The sequence below is a fragment of the Ovis canadensis genome, chromosome 21 (genome assembly GCF_042477335.2).
Source record: "Ovis canadensis isolate MfBH-ARS-UI-01 breed Bighorn chromosome 21, ARS-UI_OviCan_v2, whole genome shotgun sequence".
Lineage (NCBI taxonomy): Eukaryota > Metazoa > Chordata > Mammalia > Artiodactyla > Bovidae > Ovis > Ovis canadensis.
In genome coordinates, this window is record NC_091265.1 from 41,570,082 (window position 1) to 41,594,328 (window position 24,247).

At 41.4% G+C, this 24,247-nt stretch overlaps 1 protein-coding gene and 1 long non-coding RNA gene across 4 annotated transcripts in view; both read right to left on the reverse strand.

Annotated features, from left to right (window-relative positions):
* LOC138426622 (uncharacterized) overlaps window positions 1-3,466 on the reverse strand; it is an 8,141-nt gene extending 4,675 nt beyond the window's left edge. Inside the window, exon 1 of the long non-coding RNA XR_011251716.1 lies at window positions 145-3,466. This is a non-coding gene — a long non-coding RNA (uncharacterized lncRNA). The remainder of the gene's footprint in view (window positions 1-144) is intronic.
* Window positions 3,467-4,676: 1,210 nt separating this feature from the next.
* ZDHHC13 (zinc finger DHHC-type palmitoyltransferase 13) overlaps window positions 4,677-24,247 on the reverse strand; it is a 55,488-nt gene continuing 35,917 nt past the window's right edge. For all 3 annotated transcript variants that reach the window (XM_069565344.1, XM_069565346.1, XM_069565347.1), the window contains 7 exons: window positions 19,031-19,155; window positions 17,896-17,958; window positions 17,093-17,186; window positions 15,299-15,382; window positions 10,793-10,950; window positions 7,568-7,665; window positions 4,677-5,288 (listed from right to left, as the gene is read on the reverse strand). In XM_069565344.1, coding sequence (XP_069421445.1) covers window positions 5,150-5,288; window positions 7,568-7,665; window positions 10,793-10,950; window positions 15,299-15,382; window positions 17,093-17,186; window positions 17,896-17,958; window positions 19,031-19,155 — 761 coding nt within the window. In that variant the 3' untranslated portion in view covers window positions 4,677-5,149. The remainder of the gene's footprint in view (window positions 5,289-7,567; window positions 7,666-10,792; window positions 10,951-15,298; window positions 15,383-17,092; window positions 17,187-17,895; window positions 17,959-19,030; window positions 19,156-24,247) is intronic.

A 24,247-nucleotide genomic window follows, 5' to 3' on the forward strand; every position in this document is an offset into this window, starting at 1 on the left:
GAGAGAAAATAATAGCAGAAATTGGCTGAATGGGTGCTAAAACTTTTGAAAAATTAACAAGGCACACACTGACTTAACACAGAGATACAAGACACTGCTCCACTATCCCTGGGGCTTGGAAACAAAGAGAAGAGATGGTGGTACCTCATCTACGTGCCTCAGGGACAGCTCTCCCAGGGGCGTGGAGTCAGATCTCTGAGGAGAGCGCTCGGTCTGCAGACAGTTGTCGCTTCCAAGGGGCACCACTGAGCTAAAGTTAGACACTGATTCCAGCTGTCATCGTCGGGGTGAAGGGCCATTGTTTGAAGAACACTGAGGGGAACAGCTGGTGAGCAGGATGGAGTCAGTCCCGTCTCCCCTCCTCCTTCCAGCCTACTGGCAGAACTTAACACAAAGTTGGCTGGCAAAGATATGATCATTTTCAGAGTCCTAACGTGGACGCACAGTGTAGAGGAGAGAGGTAGACTGGACACATTTCCCTACCAACAGCTTCTCTCTTTACAAGGATTTCTGAAGAGCCAGCATTGATTAAGCCCTTACTATGTGTCAACTGCAATTCTAAGCACTTTGTATGATTAACTCAGCTAATCCTCATCATAACACTTGGAGGTATGCACTGTACTGTAACTAATCAGCATACAAACCAGGAAATTGAGGCACTAGGGACACGTGTGCCCAAAGAGGCGAAAGCACCTTACACCTGACATACTCAGCATACAAACCCCGGGTGCCCAGTATGAAACAGATGTCCAGGCTTTTTGTAACTTTCACACCCATGTATACCTGAGGGAGATGCCAAAATAGAGTGAGGGTAAGATTCCTTAATCCAATGATTCCTGTGGCATGTCTATGTGAGAATCGCCTGGGGAGCCTGACAAAAATTCAGATACCAAGACTCTCTTTCTCAGAGACTTGACTTAAAAGGTCTGAGATGAGAAATCTGAATTTTCAACACACTGTCCCTGGACACCACCCTTTCCTCCCACCCCAGCCCCTTATTCAGATGTGAGCAGCCTGTGGAACACGAACTTGGCAGGGGTTGGTGAGTGAAGCAGAGAGGATATAACCTGACAAAGCCCACCTGCCCCGAAACGGAGAATCAGTCTTCAAACACCTCGGATCACATCATGTTCTGCTCAAAATCCCTTCAATTCCACTCAACAGATTCATTCAAATACTTACTGAGTATATACTACGTGCTAGACAGTATTCTAGGTGCTTAGGATGCATCAGTGAACAGAACAAAGAGCCCTCATGGACCGTATATTCTAACGCGGTGGAGAGGGAGGCCGTATGCAGTAGACACAATGAATAAAGAACACAGTGTGTTAGAAGGCGGGAAGTGTTACGGGGAAAAATGCAGTGTGGGGCAAAGAGGAGGAAAAGGGCAAGAAAAAGATGCTACCACTTTCAAAATGTGGATGAAGGCAGGCCTCACTGAGAAGTGGACATTTCAAAGAAAGCTGGGAGGAAAGGCACTGTGGATTTCTGGGGTTACAGCAGTCTCGGCAGAGAGAACAGGGAGGGAAAGGCCTGAGGCAGAAGTGTGCAGGGTGTGTGGGATGATCAAGGGGGAAGCAGGGCTAGCGGCCAGCCCGACCCTGCAGGCCAGTCAGGGCTTCGCCTCTTCCCCTGGTGACATGCGGAGCCACTGGAGGACTCCTGAGTGCTGTGCCTCAGTCTGCCTTGTACAGGAATTACTCCACTGCTTGTAACCGGGTGAAGGTGGAAGCAAAGAGACCAAATAAGAGGGCTGTAGTAATGCAGGCAAGAAGTGATGTAACTCGGTGGCCACGAGTCACCCCCTTCTGGATATATTCTGAAGGTAGAACCAGTAGGATTTCTCAAAGAAATGAGCAGGCAGTATCATGGGGAAAAGTGATCAAGAAAAAATTGTGAAGTTTTGGCCTCAGTAATGGAAAGGATTAGATTTCTGATCAATGGGTACAAAGAACACTGAGGGTAGGGAATAAGGTTGTTTACTTTTTATTCACTTATTTAAAAATGTATTCTCTGTTTTATTCTTATCTATTTTTAAAAATCTATGTTGTGGGGGCAGAGCTAGGATAGAAATCAGTTCAGTTTCAATTTGGACAACTAAGTTTTAACATGTCTACTATTAGACGTTGAAGTGGATACGTCAGGTACACAGTCTGGAGTTTGAGAAAGTCTCAACTGGAGTTAATAACCTGGGGTGTATGTCACCACGAAATCAGATGAGATTATCAAGAAAGAGGAAGTAAGTTTAGATAAAGAGCAAGGAGATCAAGGACTCGCCTCTGGGACATTCCAGCACAAAATGGTAGGGGTGGAAAAATAGCAAGATGTCAGACTCTCAAGAGCAACCAGTGAGATGAGCAGGAAACGCGGGAGTGCTCGCTTCTGGAGGCCGGGTGAGGAGCTGTCAGATGCTGCTGTAGGTTCTGTAAGATGGACCTGGAGCTAACGCTGAATTAACAACACGGAGTACTTGACAGGAGCAGCTTCCAGGAAGTGCTGGAGGTCGAAGCCTGACTGCAGATGGGTTATGAGGAGGATGGGAGAGAGAACCTGGAGATACGACAAGGTTTTCAAGAACTTTTACTGACATGAGAGTAAAGAAATAGCTCCTTGGAACTTCCCTAGTGGTCCAGTGTCTAAAACTCGAAGCTCCCAATGCAGGGGGCCCATGTTCAATACCCAGTCAGGGAACTAGATCCCCAATGCTGCAACTAAACATCTCACATGTCACAACTAAGACCTGTGCAGACAAATACACACACACACACACACACACACACACACACATATATAAAGAAATAGCTCCTTATTGCTCACTTTAATCTTACAGCTCCTTCAAGACCCCTGGTGATCTATAATAGCTCCCGTCCACCTTTCCAACTTGTTAACTGAGTTCCCCACTTCCAGCACCCTGTGGGCCCAGGGTGTCATCGTGCTGACCACAGAGTTTCCTGTTGTCTTTACTCAAAGTTCTTTCCATGAGAATGCCTTTCAATTCCAACTATCTATCTGCTTTCAAATTCAGTATCACAGAAGACTGTGATACTTTCTAATGCCCTGTCATCCATAAACACTTCCCTGATCACACCACTGAGGCTCTCCCCAACCTCTAAACTCTAACAATATTTTATTTGGGTCCCTCTTATGGCTTTTAGTAGTTTCTACATTATCTTACATTTTTTCTTCTACATTCTAAATGTACATTCTTCTAAATGTAGAATTATCTTCTACATTTATCTTAGCTTCCCCTCTAGACTATAAATGCCAAGGTTAGTAATGCCCAACTAAATGTTTTCTGGCCTACAATACCTAACATGGTGCTCCATAAATATTTGTGAAAGTGAAAGTGAAGTCGCTCAGTCGTGTCCGACTCTTTGCGACCTCATGGACTGTAGCCTATCAGGCTACTCTGTCCATGGGATTTTCCAGGCAAGAGTGCTGGAGTGGACTGCCATTTCCTTCTCCAGGGGATCCTCTTGACCCAGGGATCAAACCCAGGTCTCCTGCATTGCAGGCAGACGCTTTACTGCCTGAGCCACCAGGGAGAATGAAATGTGCTTTCCATGTTACATATCAATTAGATATGCTAGAATACAGTGGCTCTGGGAATCTGAATTATAAACAAGTGAGCTCCAGGTCCCTGCCCTATCCCTGTGGTTCTGATCTAAACGGTCTATGGATCACAATTTGAGAATATTTTGGGAGGAGTTGATAGGAAAGGAATGGAGAGAGGATATAGCCTGAAAAAGTCATTCTGCCTCTCAAATGAGAATCAGCCTTCAAGCACAATTCTGGTCACATCATTTCTTGCTTTAAAATCACACATTTAACAAGTTCACTCAAATATGTACTGAACACATACATGTTAGGTGATATTCTAGGAGGCCGGCACTCTAGAGTGGGTAGCTCACTTAGTATCCATGTGACCCTGGAGAGCATGCATACGTCTTTAGGCTTTACTTTCCTTATCTCAAAGGCTCTGTAGAAAAAATGAGAACAGACCACTGAGGAACTGAAAGTCTGTGTGGTTAGAGGACAAAGTGTGGTCCAAAGTAAGATGGTAAACAAAATAAGGCTCTAAAATGCAAGGCTATCTTGACAAGGAAATGGCAGCCCACTCCAGTATTCTTGCCTGGGAAATCCCACAGGTGAAGCAGACTGGCGGGCTACAGTCCATGGGGTTGCAAAGCAGCTGGGCATGACTTAGTGACTAAATAGCAACAGTACAGGGCCAGCAGGGCATGATGGGAATTTTAGCTTTTACCCCCAGGGCAATGGGAAGCTAAGGAAGGGTTTCCAGCAGGCAGGCACCATGTCCAGGGATGTATATATATCTGTGTGTGTGTATACATATGTGTGTGTGTGTGTGTGTGTATATATGTATATAAATAATACCAAGAGTTAAAGTTGAACTAGCATTTCCTCCAGAAGGGGGAAATTAGCATTTACAATCACATCCATCTAATATTTTAAAAGTGCTAAGTAAAAATTCTAATTAGTCTTTAATATTTCCTATGTTCACTTTTCTAAGTAAAACAGAAAACAAAATAAAAACTTGCTTATTTGTATTAACAATGATCTCACCTCATTCCTGGAACTGGGAATGTTTCTTCAGTCCTAAATACACCTTTTCTTAATTTAAGATTCAAGAAGTGTCAAGTTTCAGAAACTAAATCTCAGCTACAAAAAAATTGTTTTATTACATGTGAAAGCAAAACAGGTACATCTATTTAAATATTTTTTTACATATTTATAGATAAAACAAAGACAAATAATTTATCAAAAATTACAAGTTTAAAGAATAGTACTACTTTGAAACAGCCAATAAAGTATCTGAAAATACCACACTTTCTCCATAATCGGTGAATATTATCGCCAAAAAAAAAAAAAGGAACTTGCATTTTCTCGTGAAAAATATAAAAGTTCTTTTTAGACGTTGGCTAAGATTGTTCAGGAACAGTCCATCTTACTAAACCTGAAAACGTGTAAATGCTTTCTTGAGAACTTCTGTTTTTACCAAATGGCTTTAAAAGCCACCTGTGCCTTCCTTTGGGCTTAGGTGAACTCTCAATCTTCATTTCACTTGCAGACCACAGAGCATCGATGTAAGTACAAACAAATCAAAGTGAGAGTTACGGGGTGCTTTTCTTCATACTGAGCGAAGAACTTTCTCTTTAGCCGGGTGAAAGACCATGGTGTACTGTGAAGTCCAGTCTACTGCACAGGGCTTGACCAAGCCAAAGCAGCCGCACTGGAAGAAATCTGCGAGGTTTTGTGTGAACCCAAGGCTGCCAAGAAAGGAACAGAACGTGTCTTACTACATTTCCTGTTAGCACTTGATAAACATTTACTCAAACCCTAAATGTGCGCTGAGAATTTACAATACATATCCTTCTAAGATCCCACAGAAATCCAGGGGTGAATCAAGACAGTTCCTTGAACCTGGGACCCTTTGGTAAAAACTGAAGCCTGGTTCCATTTCTGAACGTGAATCCCTATTCTGAGATTCCTGGCAACTTAAGTTCATTTTGGATCCTCACTTACTGGAACGGTCACCACCACTATTAAGTTTTTGTTTTTTCATTTCCACTGCTCTAATTCAGACCTGGACTATCTCGAAGGCCAGACGGGCCAGAAACACACACACACACACACACACACAATCAATAAGATGGGATTCTTCTAAGAAACTCTCTAAATGATGCTTCTGTCTCAACTCCTTCTAATTCATCTTACATACTGGAGACTGGGCCTCCAAAAACATGATACATCATAGCTCCTCACCTCCCAATCAAAACCCTTTAAAGACATTCCTCTGCCCAGAGGCTCAAATCCAAATTCCTCATCTTTGTACTCACAGCCCTACACAATAAAGCCCCAAGACTCCTCAGGTTTCCATGTTCCAAACGTACCTTTTGTGATAACTACCGTGGCTTTACTTTCCCCATGATCACAACTGCACGGGCCATTCTACTACCCTGGAACACACATTTCACTAATCTCGTATCAGGTAACACCCTCATCCTCTTAAGTCCTACCAGCTCTCAAGGCCCACTTCACCTTTGGAGCCATCCTGACTGCATGTATCTTCACCATCTTTATTGTCCTCCATTAAATTCCTGAGTGCTACTATCTGTTCCAGTTACCAGGAATATTCATTTTTACGCGTGTGCCCCATCATACATGAGGACACATCTGTGAGTGAGGATGAGCGTGTGCTGCTGCTGGTTAGTGAGAGCCATTGGAAAGAGTTCCAAGGCTGCTCAGAAGGCAGCTTCCCAGGCAGAGGGCTGCCCACGTGGAACTGACGGGGTAGAAGCGGGAAGGCATGCTAGAGATTGACAGGGCCCAGCTCAAGAGCTGGCTATGCGTAAAAGTAACTTAGGGAGGACAAATAAGACAAACCTTTGAGTTGAGCAGCATTTGGAAGCCAGATTCAAAGTGGCTCCAAGGCTTTACCTTTAGTTCCTCCAGGGATACTACTGTTACTCGTCATGCCCCAGCTCGCTCACCTCTGGCCCTTTATTCAGACTCTTCTCCAGGGCTTAGAATGCCCTTCCTTCCTTCTCCCCAACCCCATGTCTTTCAAGGCTCAGCTTAAAATTACACCTCTATCGCAAAGAGGTCCATACTTCGGCGGACTAAATATTTATTCTTCTGGTTACATCCCTGAGAAAGAGACTTATTACAGCTGCCAGTCTCCAGCAATCAACACAAGCTTAACACCAGTCTCTACTCTCCATCACTTTGGCCCCCTCTTCCCAATTAAGTCAATTTCTCTTCTCCAAACACACATCACAGTCATATTACGGGCTCTGACTTCCCTGTCTAACAGCCTAACAGTTTCATCTTGTACCATGAGTGTGCTTTAAAATAGACTGCTCATGAGATATGCAGTAAGCGTTCAAATCCCTGGAGGGCCCTGGGTCACCTCTGCAGTGCTCCCAGCCTCCAGATCCCGATATATGTGACAGGGAGATAAGCTTCAAAGCCTGATCATTCACATCATAAGAGGATGGCCTTCCTACAGACACACTCATTTTTGACAGAGGACGGGTTTTATACAGCTGGTGCTCTCGGGAGAACATATCCCAAACCTGAAAAAGTAGCTTTTCTTTGACACGGGTGGGCTCATTAAACCATAGGGCTAAAAGATTACTGGTGATAGAAAGTCAGGTTGAAAATCCTGGCAAAGCTCGCAATCTAACGCTTTCTGCAGAGAGCCCTGTGGCTGGCTTTCTCACCCACGTGCTCAGTTATCTCACACTGACTTCATGCCAGCAATATGCAACCTTGTGACCATGTGGCTTGACTGAAAAGATCCCCCGGCTTGGCAAAACTTCAAAGTCACTTACTGTTTGTGCTTGGTCCAGTAGACTAAATCCCAAATTCTTACCACCTTGGGGCTCATGACCTTACCACTCTTCTGCTATCACTGAGGCTTCCAAGAAAGAAGAGGTCCAACTCCATCAGGAAGCCAGTTGGGAGGATGGCAGCAGGGCCACAGGTGGTGACGGTGAGGCCAGCACCTTCCATAGACCCAGAGGGAGGAACAGGTCTCACTTACTTGTAGGGGGTCCTCCTGAGGGACAATGTCTGTTTCATGTGCTTGCTCTGCTTCAGCAGGCTGGTTCTCTCATAGGAGGTCAGGCCCAGAAAAGCAATCTGAAAAAGAATATTGGAAGGTATGCAAAAAAAAAAACCCCACCCCACCACACTGAGGCTCATCACTCTTGGCAGAGCATCACAGGACACTGATAAACAATCAGCTCTTCGCCAAAGACAACATCACCAAGCCTTCTAACCAAGGATCGTGGTAAGGGAAAGGACTTGATAGCTCAAACCCAGACTCTCCTATGTAAATCTAGTAGCTGGGCTTCTGTTTTTTTGGATTGTCTGCTTTTTATTAACCTTCAAGAAAGCAGAGGGCATTGACTGATAGTCCTGAAATGATTGCTTTAGCAATCACTGCTTGTGGTAGTGTTTAGATTCTCAACACATTCAGCATTCAAATTTCAGATGAATCAAGCAACATAATGTCAGTATTAATACAATTATCTCAACCTCTGTATGCTTCTTAGTATCTCTTTGAAAAGGGTCAAATAAAGTTAATCTGAAGTGAAGGACATTTGAAAATTGTCCTTTATTAGGACAGCTATAAATTTGGGGAAGGGTAAGAATTAAAGAAGCTAAAAAAATTCTTGAATCATTAAAACCAATATTACTCACTGAGGTATCTCATCCAATTCTCAAACAACTCAAACATCAAGTTCCTTATCTGTAAAACCCAGATTATCACAGCACCCTCTTCAGCTTGTCTAAGGACTTGCAATAGTATGTTTAAAATGATCTAGTGCAGAGGTTGGTAGAGGTGAAGCAACTGGTCCAAGGCCACACAGCTTAGAAAATGACAGAACTGGGATGGACACCTCAGTCAGCATGAGAACAAAGTCCATGGTCCCTGTCAGCAGTCACCCTCTCAGTTTGACTTGCTACAGTCAAAACCATGACTCATGAGAGCACTTAGGAAATGAAAGACTTCAAATAACTGGACTATTTTGTTTATTAAGAAAACAACTTTACTCTGAATTCTCCTATTTGAAAACTATCCAAAACTTTGAGCTCACTTTCTGGCCTTAGAGAGTATAAACAAACTTTCTTTTAAAAAGCAAAGATATTATATCTTCAAATACTTGTACTTCTTTAGAGTCCAGAAAGAAGAAAGAAAATTAGAACTGATGTCTCAAGTCTTAGGTTCTGCCTCTAACTGAGCCCTATGGCCATAAGCAAGGCACTCAACATCTCTTAAGCTTGGCTTTCTCATCCGTAAAATGGACACACGGCTTTGGCACAGTCTCCATCTCAAATGTTTGTGAGGCCACTGACGCGAAAGTGCTTTGGAATACGTAAACCATATATAAATAATCATTTGCATTAATAATATCTAATATATATATTATTTATATATGCTTTACATATTCCAAAGCGCCTTCCCGTCCGTGGGCTCCTCAACATTTGAGATGAAGACTGTGCCAAAGTTGTGTGTCCATTTTACGGATGAGAAAGCTAAGCCTAAGAGATGTTGAGTGCCTTGCTTATGGCTGAGCTTCCCTGGTGGCTCAGATGTTAAAGAATCGGCCTGTAATGCAAGAGACCCAGGTTCAATCTCTGGATCTGGAAGATCTGCTGGAGAAAGGCATGGCAACCCACTCCAGTGTTCTTGCCTGGAGAATCCCATGGGCAGAGGAGCCTGACAGGCTGCTGTCCATGGGGTCACAGAGCGTTGGACACGACTGACTGACTAATACCTTTACTTAGTCAGAGGTGGATTTAGAGGCAGAACCTAGGATTTGAGACATCAGTTCTAATTTTCTTTCTCCTTTCCTGGACTCTTAGAACTAACTTATAAATGATTATGGCTTTCCAGGTGGTGTGAGTGATAAAGAATCCACCTGCCAATGCAGGAGACACAAGAGACAAGGGTTTGATCCCTGGGTCAGGAAGATCCCCTGGAGTAGGAAATGACAACCCACTCCAGTATTCTTGCCTAGAAAATTCCATGGACAGAGGAACCTGGTGGGCTACAGCCCATGGGGCCACAAAGAGTTGGACACGACTGAGAGCACACACATTATAAATGGTTATTATAATATTAATAATCATTGACGCTAATATTCATTCTTTTTTTAAATTATTTTTTGGCCACACCACATGGCATGTAGGATCTTAGTTCCCATACCAGGGATCAAACCTACACCCCATGTAGTGGAAGCAAGGAGTCTTAACCACTGGACCAACAGGGAAGTCCTGCTAATATTTATTCCTACTGCCCGAGTCTACAGATGTCAGATAGGAGATTAGGACGAATATTCAGAAACCTCAATTCAGTCAGTATTATCAGCTTAATTCCTTTCTTCAGCATTTTCCCCCTTTTCCTTCCTTTACTTTTTATTATTATTGCAGAATTGGTTACTTCCTCATAAAAATGGAATACATTTTGCTTTTGTTGAGTAATGCTCTAATTATCTGAGGTCTGGCAGTAATTGGCTCAGACTGATCATGGCTGTCCATTCCATGAGGGAGGCCATAGCAACAATGGGAATTAGGTTACGCTCTTAAAGGCAGGCACGCAGCAGGGAAGGAACAGAAGCTTCACAGAAAGCTGAAGGTGGTGGCTACTGCCCTGGAGCATGACCTTTCTATGGTCATGACCTTCTCTGCAAGTGTATGTCCATTGGTTAGTGATGCATCTTTCATTTCTTCTCCACTTCCATGCCCTTAAGTACCACATAATAATAAGGATAACAAACAGGGCTAGGAAAAGGGAGGGAACATAATCATCTCACGTCTGCCTAATGCTTTATAGTTTATATCATGCTTTTACACACCATATAGTTTAATTATATGACAGAAAAAGCCCTTGAATGGAATTGTCAGAAGACCTAAGTTACCAGTTCTGATTTTTGCCATTCAGTGGGTGATCTTGAGCAATTCAATTTACCTCTCTGACCTCTATCTGTTAAAGAGGTCAGCTTAGATAACTCTTACAACTATACTAACACCTTATTACTCTAACCTTTAAACCATTCTGTTAGAGTTGACAGCAATTACTACCCCCCCTACCCCCGCCCATTTTATAGGAAACTGCAATTCAGGGGTCAAATGACATGCCCAGACCCACAGGGTAAGTGACAGAGGCAGAGCTCAAATCTAAGTCTTCTGATTTGAAATTTAAGTCCTTCTACCTCACTACATGTTACTGTATATGCACTATAAGAAAATAAATAAATACCTGAAAAAGTTGATTTATTAATAAAAACGCTGACCATGAGAAATGAAAACCTGCTAACACGAAGATATACATGACCCAGGGGGAGCAGGTCACAGCCTGATTGAGGTAGGTCCACAGTCCGTCTTCTTTGAATGTTGTGGTGCAATGATTTGACCAATCTGTGAAGTCACAAAAGAGGGATCCATTATTTAAAATGGTAACAAGCTAGTGGTCATTCTTCAAGAAGATAAAAATCGCTGCAGTTCTATTTAGGGAGAAGAGAAAGTAACACATAATAGCACAGATCAGAACTCAACTTAAAGACTTTATCTTCCAAATAAATGTCAGCTCAACAAAGATTTTTTTTTTTTTAATGGTATTGTTAAGGCTATGACAATACTGCATTGGTAGTTGGCAGTGAAGGAATAAAAACCAAAACCTTTATAAAACCATCACTAAAAGCATACTCAGCATAAAATAGACTGGTCAGAAGTTAGTTATTCAAGGACTTGATAACTGAGAATGATTATATATTCAATAAATATTTGTCTGAGAATATTCTCTATCTTATCCGTGTTACAGCAAGACAAGGGTCTATTACAGAATTGAACATAAATTCTTATTAAGGGCTCAGCTCAACGGGCTATTGTTGAGGACACAAGAAATCCTATAAGCACCTGGGTATCACTGTAACACAACCTATAGCAGGCAGTTACTGACTGTACTGTGCAATGGGACCATAATTAATCCCGCAGAGGGAGAAAAGCCAGGTGAGAGAACTCATGAGTCAGACACCCCTAAGGAAAAAAAGAACAAGATTCATATGGCTGCAGCTCAGTTTCTCTGCAGGAATATCTATTCATATGTCAGCCCAAAGTGAGGTCTTCATGATACTGACCCCCTAACCCAGGAAGCCAAGAACATCAGTAGGGAGAACACAGGCAGGAATAGGCAGAAAAAAAGAAACAGATCTTCCAGGTAGCAATAGTGAAAGTCACTCAGGCACATCAGACTCTGCAACCCCATGGACTGTAGCCTGCCAGGCTCCTCTGTCCATGGAATTCTCCAGGCAAGAATACTGGAGTGGGCTGCATTTCCTGCTCCAGGGGATCTTCCCAACCCAGGGATCGAACCCATGTCTCTCACATTACAGGCACATTCTTTACCAGCTGAGCCACCAGAGAAGCCCCATGTAAAAATCAGTGACATCAAACAGGCATCATGGGCATTCATAAAGGACAAGGAAATAAGAACTGTATAGATGTGCACCTTGAGGCTTTATAAATGCCTCTGACAATTCGATAAGTAGTTTCAGACATTTTCCCAAAGCAGCACTTAAGAGCTCCTGGGACAGAAAGGAAATGCGTCCATGACTTAACTATCAACTGTCTGACCATTTTAGTCCTGAAAATCTTTTTTTTTTTTTTTGGAGTCCCATTTGATTTCCAACAATCTTTCATGAATATATGCCAGAAGCATTCTAAGGGCAATCATCACAGAGCAACAATCAAGGTAAAAAAACTTTAAGGCAAATTACACTCTTTTTAAAGCTGCTCATTAGGACAGCAAACAAAGATGCATTCCACATACACACCTGATACGACAAAAAATATATATATATATAATTTCCAACAGCAGGCTTAGGAAACAGCTGCTGAGTGGGAAAGAACATCTACTTTCTGCTTCTGAACGTCTACTGCTCCCTTCTGGGAATTTTTTTGATAACACTGCATGACTTCGAACAGGAATTTTCACAGGACTGATTTCAGATTTATTGAAGATATGGCTGCAAATGGCCACATACATTATGTTATGCAATACAACACTTTAATGTGTACTAATAATACATTTTTATCAGGTGGCCACTGGCTAATAACAGGGAACTTGTACTCTAGATCAATCATTTTCATCTTTAATAGTTTTGACAGTTATGATGTTCTAACAATGATCTAAAAATCTTTGTCCTGTAGCTTGTAGGATGTTGACACTTTGAGTGACTTACCATCCACCCTGAAAACAGATCTCACAAAAGGGGAAATGCACAGAGGCTGCTCAAAGCCAGAGTAGCTAGAACTGGATCCCACGAGAAGGAGGGTACACAGAAGTGTTCTAGCATCAGGAGTGTTGATAATAAGGAAGGTGGGATGACAATGAGGCCTTGTTAGAAAAATGGAGTGAAAATTCACTTTTGACTTCTGTGAAGTAATGATAAACGGACATAATGCTCTTGTTCAGTGTAAAGAAATACTGCGGTGGTCACAAAATAGCAAAACAATACATTAAAGTAACAAAACATGTTCAGCTAGTCTACACAGTTGTTAGTGAATGTAAGGTGGGACTGTTTCTAAGGAACAAAAAACGTAGTACAAAAATTGCTTTGGAGCCAGAGAATAAAGACAAAGAGGAGGGAAGAACCAAATGCATGTAATAAGAAAGCAACTTGGAAAGGATGAATGTGATGGAAAATTACTTCTGTCCTTATCAATGCAGTCTTGTGCTGGACACAGCCCCCGCACAAAGGTGACTATTTTTAGTGACAAGAGAGTGTGGAGAGACAAGAGCGGCGTAAAGCCTGGCTCCTCTCCCTGAGGATCAAGCCCAAGGGACAGGCTGGTCCAGGGGCCCAGCTCCAAAAGGGTTTCCAGGAATATGCTTTATTTTCAGGCCTTTAAAAGGGCAGCTCTTTCAACAGAAAGAAGCATTTTTTTTAAAAAAAATCTTTTATTTCTTATTCCACAGGACATAATAATCTAAGCAGTTTTAAAATTTCAGTGCTCAGGATTACTGATGGTCTTTGACAAGAATTGAGATCAGGGATCACAACCTTCTGACTCAGCTCCATCTGAGATGGTGGCGGTTACACTAAGCTCCAAAAGCATTCCCTAGTGATCAGAGACACCAAAGGGGTCTGGTAGAAACAGGGCTGTCAAGGTAACTGGGTCCTCTCCGTGCCTATGGCAAGGCTAAAAACAGACAATTTCATGAATATCAATTAACAATCTCTAAACAAAACAAAAGGGACTCTTGAGAGTCCTCTGGACTGCAAGGAGATCAAACCGGTCCATCCTAAAGGAAATCAACCCTGAATATTCATTAGAAGGACTGATGCTGAAGAGGAAGCTCCAATACTCTGGCCACATGATGTGAAGAACTGACTCACTGGAAAAGACCCTGATGCTGGGAAAGACTGAAGGGAAAAGGATAAGGGGGTTGCAGAGGATCAGATCCTTAGATAACATCACTGACTCAACAGACATGAATTTGAGCAAACTCTGGGAGATAGTGAAGGACAGGGAAGCCTGGTGTGCTGCAGTTCATGGGGTCGCAAACAACTGACATGACTGAGCGACTGAACAACAACCAACAACCTGTAATCCTGGATGTTTCTGGAAGGAGATTCGAGAGGCTGCAGACAGCATGGGGAAATTACCTTTCAAAAATGAAACAAAATTTAACCTAGAGAAAGCCGGCTGGTGAGTGGGGTGGGGGGAGTAAGGAGTGGTGGGACTTGGGATGCTAAAGAGGAAAAGAAAAAATGTAGGAATAAATTTTCCACATCTGCTAGAATCATTCCACATTTTAGCTCAAGCAATAGACTTGTATTCTACTGGCAAAATCCAAGACTTAAGCATGAATATAACAGGAGTGTGCATGGAAACAGATCAGAAGTAAACCCTCTGCCTCTAGAACCAAATGCTCCTAAAACCTTCAGAATAAATAAATGATATACAGTTAAACCAATAAAATCAAAATAAACTATAAGCTCTGTAAGTTTTTCCAGTTAGGTAGCCTATTCCTAGGTCTGAAAAGCACAGGCATGCAATTCTTAAGAGCTAACCAAAATCCTCCTTGCTTCAATTTAAACCCTGTTCTTACTCGATCACCTTGGAACAGCTGGAGGTCACTCCCTACGTGAGTCCCCCCACCCCTGCCAGCCACTGACAACCTCCTGCACGGCTACTGAAAAGTTGTTTTCCTTTCTCAGAGAAGCAGAATAAGTGATCTGCTGTTTTCTTCCAAGTTATTGTTTCCAACCTTTCAATCACTGTCACTGTTTTCCCATCAGTTCTAAGTCCTGACTTGATATTTATCAAATGGTACAAGCTTTCAGAGTTCTGTGCCTTAAGTACTATGACCACCTCCACCCCGCTCCCTCAACCTCTCGACCACCAACTTTTGCCCCCTATTTCATTTACTTATCACTTCCCCTTGCTTTGTACTTGAGCAACTGATTTTTACTCATCTCAGTGAGGGATAAATCTGCACTTATATGAGTCTATTTTTGACCACTTCTCAAACTTATCAAGGTTACTTCAGAGTTCAATCTCTTACAAATTACTGACAACTAACCTCTCCTAGCATTTCTTACAGCTTCCCGATGTTGAAAGAGTCTTAAGAGCATTCATTTCACTTTTATTAGGGTATGGTTTATAGTCATCCAGCCACAATGTGATATAAAAGAGTTTACAAGAAACAGTGCATCGAGTGTGGGTGTCTAAGTCTGCTATAAGAAAAACGTATACTTACAGATGAAAGATTCATATATAAACCAGTCACACACGATGGAAAGGAAAAATAAGAAGAATATGTAATAGTGATGGTTGCCAAAACCTACATCAAAAAAGAAAAACAACATATTTAACACTTTCTTACAATGATTTTCCAAACAAGGTCTTATTAAACAATTTCCTGTCAAAAGCTTTCACTAAAGTAAAAAAGAACTAAGCTGTTGTTTTGCTTTTAAATGCCATTAAACCCAAACCAAACAGCTTTGATATGCCCTGTTCAAATGTCCACATCAACTGAACTAATATTTATTCATTACTTACTAAAAGAAGACACTTGTTTTTTTGGAGAACAAAGCTTACTAAGTAAATCCTATACAGCCCTAGGATGGCCTCTACAGTGTTGGAGGGAAATGAGTGGGCAAATCATACCCTGTGTCTCTTCCTTCCTTCCATGGAATGAGTTTATACAAGTGTGACTTCTGGACATCAAGGACGGACTCAATCAGGGGAACCCAGAAAACAAACAGGGGCAACAGATATCTTGCACGGAGCTGGATACAGCAGAAGAGGGGCAACCTGCAGTACCTGAGACAGGTCTACAGAAGCAGGGAAGGGTGAAGGTGCCAGGTGTCCAAGCCCCACTGTTGCACGTGCTGCCCCTCCCCATGCTGGAAATGGCCACATTTTGACGCTAATGACACAAAGCTCCTTAGCCACCATGATGTTCCCAGCTTCCCAAAGCCCAGCAGAAGGAACAACACCCATTGGAATCAGGAGACCCTGATCTACAAATGACAAGTTGTGTGACTACAGGTAGGTAGGTAATTTAACTTCTGATTCAGTGTTCTCACAACATGAGGAAAATATCTCTTCTGTCTACTTCACAAGCCTGTGGCAACCAAAGAGGATGATGTAAATGAAAATACTACGTAAACATGGTGTGATAAAAATACGTGGGCTTATACTATTGTTTTCTCAGTGCCATTCAAGGCTGCCTGTCATTAATGCCATTCATCTCACCCCTATGGTGGGATGGGGTCCACAAAGCCTGGGCACACAGGAATGATCTCTTCACCTGTACTGTAGACACAAAAGCTCACAGAAGCGTTAAGTCATTCAGTCATGTCTGACTCTTTGTGACCCCATGGGCTGTACCCCACCAGGCTCTGTCCATGGGATTCTCCAGGTAAGAATACTGGAGTAGGTTGCCATTTCCTTCTCCAGGGGATCTTCCCAATAGTAGAGAATATCAAAATGCACCACGGAAAGGTGCCTTTTGTTCATCAAGATTCTACAAGCATAGCCTCCCCTTGAAGACTCATGAGACTCTGAAGTTTCTCATAATAAAGCCCTGCCTTTTACTGTGATGGCTCAGAGGAAACCCAGGGCTGCAGATCAGGACAGTAAATACTCCCAGGGAAGGCAGACCCCAGACCTCTGCCATCTCTGGCTCTGGTGCCTACTTGAGCCTGGGAGGCAAGGAGAAAAGGTGAATAAAAGGGATAAGATACAAATTATGGAAAGAACATGCTATCTGGAGTGGAAAACTGATACTACTAAAGTGAACTCAAGCAAATAATTTGACCTTTAGTATTTTTTCCAACTCTAAAATGAAGACAGTAATACCAACTTCTCATGATAAAATAGGATACTATCTATAAAGGTGCTTTAAAATTATTATCAACCTCAACAATCAGTGTTCTGAAAGTATTAAGACCACAGAGCTGATTTCTGACAAGCAAAACCTACAGATGCTTAAAGTCACACGTATTAAGACAGAGCTGAACTTCAGATGGAAACTTGACACTCTCACCTATGCACCGTCCAGTCCACAGGCAGTGTTGATCGTACCGAGCCACACAGGAGTTGCACACGTGGCAATGGAGTGATCTTAATGGCTTCCTTATCTAAGGCGACAATTAAGAGAGCGAAAAGCAGATATCAGAATCCCAAAGTGGTAACAAATCAAAAGCAAAATTTTATTTCTAAATTATAAAGACACACTGGCACAAATAATCCTATACTGATCATCAATTCACTTAGGCTCTGGAAGGCCTTGTTACTCTTACTTCCAGGTGTCTACTTTAATTAGGCCATGAATAAAGGGGATTTGGAGTCCAGAGCCTACTGACACTGATGAAGGGGAAATGTGGCAGCACCACACAGCAGGATGAGTACCAGCTGAAGAAACAGCAAACACGAGTTACATTTCTGGCTCTGTCAGTAATTTGGGGAAAGTTACTTCTCTTTAGGCCATGAATCCTCAGTTGCTAAATCAAAGGTTTCACTAGGCGGTTTCTAGGGTCACCATGATCCTGAGACTCCAAGTTAGCTCTAACATATGCTTCACGGCAGGAAAAAGCAAACCAAACACAAAAAGAGATTCAACCATAGGCAACTTCAAGAGATTATAAACATCATTCTCTCATATGTTCAAGGCAGAAAATTGTTCTGACAGCAATGTGAAATTAAAAAAAAAAAAAAACAATTTTATACCTGGTAAAAAGAAAGGTGTAAAAATATACCAGAAGATGCAAAAAATGCATACATGAGCATTGTAACAAAGAATTTGCTTTTACTATGGGAAAAGAATTATAGAGGAAAAGATTCACTCACAAGACAGGATGTACAAAATGTTCTGAAGTCCAGACAGCCGGTCTCTGCAAGGGTGATGATACTCTGAAAGACATTAAGTTTGACCTTACGTTTGCTTTTTACTGGGGAAATGGATGATGCATGGTTATATACCATTCTCACAGTTCTCTCTCCAAACTGCAATAGCTAGAAAAGCAATTTAGAAGACCTGCCACCATATCATTCTGTGCCTGAAATATGTGACTTTTCAAGGCTGCATTTTCAACCACAGTCAATAAATTAGAATGCACAAAAATTGCACCCCCTCCCTGTATTCCATGAATGGCAATGATCTCTCAGTTATAATATGCTAGAGAAAAATAAACACATACATTATACACTCATAAAAAAGGAACAAAAACCACCTACACATCAGAATTGATGGTTATAAGTTTCAAAGGCAGGCTTTCAGGAATACTGGCTTTAGATAACAGAGAAAATAACAATCTCCCTAACTTCTAACATTCACAAGCAATGGGAAACACACCGTGACTCCTGACAATTTCAGTCTGAGGACAAGAAAGGGCATCTGCTCAGCCAGTTAAGTAGAAGGACTCCCCTTGGCCTCGTCCTAGATACTCTCTATATTTCATAAGGGAATTTAAGCTGTATGATCATTACCTAAGTATTATTATAAAGAAGCAGGAGCTCATATCTACTGACAGAAATTGTATCTGAAAAGTCTTGGTGGTATATTACTGTAATGGAAAATAAAAACACTTTTTAAACTTTCATATAAATAAATGACAGTGAAGAAATCTGTTTGCTGATTTAATTATTCCACATTTACGCTGCACCTATTATGTGCCAGGCTTCCCTGGGGCTTGGATGGTAAAGAATTCGGCTGTAATGAGGAGACTCGGGTTCGATCCTTGGGTTGGGAAGATCCCCTGGGGAAGGGAATGACAATTCACTCCAGTATTTTTGCCTGGAGAATTCCATGGGCAGAGGAGCCTGGCGGGTGACAGTCCATGGGGTCACAAAGGGTTTGTCACGACTGAGGCGACTAACAGACTGATTAGCTGCCAGGCACTAGAGATGCAGTCCCAATAAAAACCGACATAGTTTACCATGCCCTTCTATAAAACAAGTCAGTAACATTACAGAGAAAGCTCACCATTTTCTTTTCCTCTTCTGAAGCCTTAGTGAACCCTGGATCAGTTGTCCAAGTCTTGTAGAAAAAATAGAGAAAGGCTACTATGCTGATAATGAAAACGAAATACAAAGGGGTGCCTGCTACATGTGAAAGCCAAGTTAAGGAACATATCAGATTTCTAGTAAGAACAGCCTAATTATGATGCAGGCACATTTCATCACTGGTGCTTAAGAGTCTCTTTACTCTGCACTCTACCCGTGCCTTTCTTACATACACACACCACTACACAGACTAACCCTAAAACCTGGTCCCACCCTATGTTCTGCTCCTAGAGGAATCTGCTCATAGTTGGCTAATAATTATCTCTTCTCATTAGCTGAAACTCATATAAAAGACTGAGAGGAATAGCTGCGGTACATGAAGAACCTCCTAAATACTGAAAAACCTTCCAGATCCAAGCAAATTAATATCTAATGGTGTAACTGTGCCTCTCCTGTGTGCATCTAAAATAGTATTTTCTGACCACCTAATAAATTTTAACAAAACTATTCAAAGAAACAAATCACTGAGTTCAGAGATTCTAATTAAAAATACTTCCCTATATATTAGATTAATGCTAGCAAACATTTCTTACATGGAAGTTTAATAACATAATTCTTGTAGTGTATTAGGCTGAGTTAATTCAGAAACAAAGAAACTGCTCTCCTTGCAAAGTGGTTACGAATTAGATACTATTTGGAAAGGCAGATATTATGGGTAAGTTAAGATAAAGTGTTTCAAAGATAGACATTACCCACTTTGAAGTCCTTTTAAAGTGGTTCAAATCGTTTCCATCAAAAAGGAAAATTTTGCTCCAGGGAAGGACAAATGAATGTGCAATAATGAACCAATAAGCCAGGAATAAACCAGTTCTCCTTGTCCAATTAAAATCATTATATTAAATTTCAAGAAGAGCTAACACCTATCCTCCTCAAACTCTTCCAGAAAATTGCAGAAGAAGGTAAACTTCCAAACTCATTCTATGAGGCCACCATCACCCTAATACCAAAACCTGACAAAGATGTCACAAAAAAAGGAAACTACAGGCCAATATCACTGATGAACATAGATGCAAAAATCCTCAACAAAATTCTAGCAATCAGAATCCAACAACACATTAAAAAGATCATACACCATGACCAAGTGGGCTTTATCCCAGGGATGCAAGGATTCTTCAATATCTGCAAATCAATCAATGTAATTCACCACATTAACAAACTGAAAAATAAAAACCATATGATTATCTCAATAGATGCAGAGAAGGCCTTTGACAAAATTCAACATCCATTTATGATAAAAACTCTCCAGAAAGCAGGAATAGAAGGAACATACCTCAACATAATAAAAGCTATATATGACAAACCCACAGCAAACATTATCCTCAATGGTGAAAAATTGAAAGCATTTCCCCTAAAGTCAGGAACAAGACAAGGGTGTCCACTTTCACCGCTACTATTCAACATAGTTCTGGAAGTTTTGGCCACGGCAATCAGAGCAGAAAAAGAAATAAAAGGAATCCAAATTGGAAAAGAAGAAGTCAAACTCTCACTGTTTGCAGATGACATGATCCTCTACATGGAAAACCCTAAAGACTCCACCAGAAAATTACTAGAGCTAATCAATGAATATAGTAAAGTTGCAGGATATAAAATCAACACACAGAAATCCCTTGCATTCCTATACACGAATAATGAGAAAGTAGAAAAAGAAATTAAGGAAACAATTCCATTCACCATTGCAACAAAAAGAATAAAATACTTAGGAATATATCTACCTAAAGAAACTAAAGACCTATATATAGAAAACTATAAAACACTGATGAAAGAAATCAAAGAGGACACTAATAGATGGAGAAATATACCATGTTCATGGATCGGAAGAATCAATATAGTGAAAATGAGTATACTACCCAAAGCAATTTACAAATTCAATGCAATCCCTATCAAGCTACCAGCCACATTTTTCACAGAACTAGAACAAATAATTTCAAGATTTGTATGGAAATACAAAAAACCTCGAATAGCCAAAGCAATCTTGAGAAAGAAGAATGGAACTGGAGGAATCAACTTGCCTGACTTCAGGCTCTACTACAAAGCCACAGTCATCAAGACAGTATGGTACTGGCACAAAGACAGACATATAGATCAATGGAACAAAATAGAAAGCCCAGAGATAAATCCACACACATATGGACACCTTATCTTTGACAAAGGAGGCAAGAATATACAATGGAGTAAAGACAATCTCTTTAACAAGTGGTGCTGGGAAAACTGGTCAACCACTTGTAAAAGAATGAAACTAGATCACTTTCTAACACCGCACACAAAAATAAACTCAAAATGGATTAAAGATCTAAATGTAAGATCAGAAACTATAAAACTCCTAGAGGAGAACATAGGCAAAACACTCTCAGACATAAATCACAGCAGGATCCTCTATGATCCACCCCCCAGAATTCTGGAAATAAAAGCAAAAATAAACAAATGGGATCTAATTAAAATTAAAAGCTTCTGCACAACAAAGGAAAATATAAGCAAGGTGAAAAGACAGCCTTCTGAATGGGAGAAAATAATAGCAAATGAAGCAACTGACAAACAACTAATCTCAAAAATATACAAGCAACTTCTGCAGCTCAATTCCAGAAAAATAAACGACCCAATCAAAAAATGGGCCAAAGAACTAAATAGACATTTCTCCAAAGAAGACATACGGATGGCTAACAAACACATGAAAAGATGCTCAACATCACTCATTATTAGAGAAATGCAAATCAAAGCCACAATGAGGTACCACTTCACACCAGTTAGAATGGCTGTGATCCAAAAATCTGCAAGCAATAAATGCTGGAGAGGGTGTGGAGAAAAGGGAACCCTCTTACACTGTTGGTGGGAATGCAAACTAGTACAGCCACTATGGAGAACAGTGTGGAGATTCCTTAAAAAATTGCAAATAGAACTACCTTATGACCCAGCAATCCCGCTGCTGGGCATACACACCGAGGAAACCAGAATGGAAAGAGACACATGTACCCCAATGTTCATCGCAGCACTGTTTATAATAGCCAGGACATGGAAACAACCTAGATGTCCATCAGCAGATGAATGGATAAGAAAGCTGTGGTACATATACACAATGGAGTATTGCTCAGCCGTAAAAAAGAATTCATTTGAATCAGTTCTGATGAGATGGATGAAACTGGAGCCGATTATACAGAGTGAAGTAAGCCAGAAAGAAAAACACCAATACAGTATACTAACACATATATATGGAATTTAGGAAGATGGCAATGACAACCCTGTATGCAAGACAGGGAAAGAGACACAGATGTGTATAACGGACCTTTGGACTCAGAGGGAGAGGGAGAGGGTGGGATGATTTGGGAGAATGACATTCTAACATGTATACTATCATGTAAGAATTGAATCGCCAGTCTATGTCTGACGCAGGATGCAGCATGCTTGGGGCTGGTGCATGGGGATGACCCAGAGAGATGTTATGGGGAGGGAGGTGGGAGGGGGGTTCATGTTTGGGAATGCATGTAAGAATTAAAGATATTAAAATTTAAAAAATAAAAAACTAAAAAAAAAAAAATCATTATATTGACACAGTAACTGTATCTGCCTTCGGAGGTGTTGCCAAGCTGCCTGGTGCTAAACTTCAGAGTGGAAAAATGTAGCCATAGAACAAACTAAACTCTTGCTATTCAAAGTGTGGTCCGTGGACCCACAGCAATGGCTTTACCTGGGAGCTTATTAGAAGGGTAGAGCTCCAGACCTCACCCCAGACCTGCAGAAGCAGACTCTGGAATTTACCAAGATCCCAAGGGGATGCACATGCACATTATAGTTTGAGAAGCACTGCTCTTACCCACAAAAAAACAGCAGAACCACATCTGGTTCCGGTAGGCAGGAATGGATCTTGTTGGTTTAGCTTACTGGTTTATCTGCAGATGGGCCTGGCTTTATGAAAAACACAGGATCAAAAAAAAAAAAAAAGCTGTATGAAATTGAAATTGCATTCCCCTAAAATCCTGATCAACATATACGACACAGTCTCAAAAACCTCCAACTGAATCACAGGATAATCTCCCGTACTGAGTGGAACAAATCTGGGGCTCCTGTTCTGAATAATCTTTAAAACAAGTCCTGCAGAAATTGATGGATTCTCTCCTTCCAAATGAACGGATCCCTTCACTATATTCCCTCACATAAAAGCCAAGCATTCCTTGTTCCCATGCCCTTGCTTTGTATGGTTCACTGCTCTCAAGTGTTCCCCACTTTCCCCATCTACTTCTAAAATCATACTTTTAGGATGTCCAAGTCCTAACTGCCTTCAAGACCTAACTTACAGCCTCCCTTTCACTTGAGGTCTTTCCCTGTGGAAAAGGATTCTCTCCCTTCCCTGAACCCAAGAATGTTAATTCTATGGCACTCAGCCCTGGATTATAGTTATCTGTAGACAATTTAACCTCCCCAGTTAGCCTGTGACCCTTTTGCAGCTAGAATATTTCTCAACATGGATCTGAGACCTGCCATTGTATAACTTGGATTAACTGGTTTTCGTTCTTTAGCTCCTTTATATCTACACTGTAATCTACACTATAGTTGCCCTATAGGCAGATGCTACAGGAGCTGCTTCCAACATTTTTATTGAGTGCCCATTCTGTACAATGCACTGTCTTCCAAATGACAGACTTTCAGGCACTTGAAATTGGAAGGCAGAGCTTACACCTCCAGGATAGGCAGCAATATCACTGCTCGTACAACACGCTTTCCTGCATACGTTCCTCTGTTAGCCACTGTCTCTTTTCGAAAGAACAGAATTTGAAACAGAGCAAACACATCTCAGGTGTGTCCTGACCAGTGCAGTCGACAGTGAGATGCTGATGTCTTTTGCCTAGACACTCACATCCTAATAATACTAGACAATACACTGGTTTCCTTGAAAGCCACATCACTACACATACCAGGCTTCTGGTCAAAGCTCCTGGTTCTTTTTCATCCGACCTGAAGCTGTGTCATTCCTCACCACGATGTGTACTTGTATCACGCTGATTGTCTGAAACTCAGTATTAGGACTTCACATATTTATTCCTCTTAAACTTAACTCAGCTACAGCTGGAATCCCAAACGTCATGTTCAGTGGTTCACCATCTCTTTGCTGAATCTTAATCTTACTTCCAAGCTCATCACTAAGGCC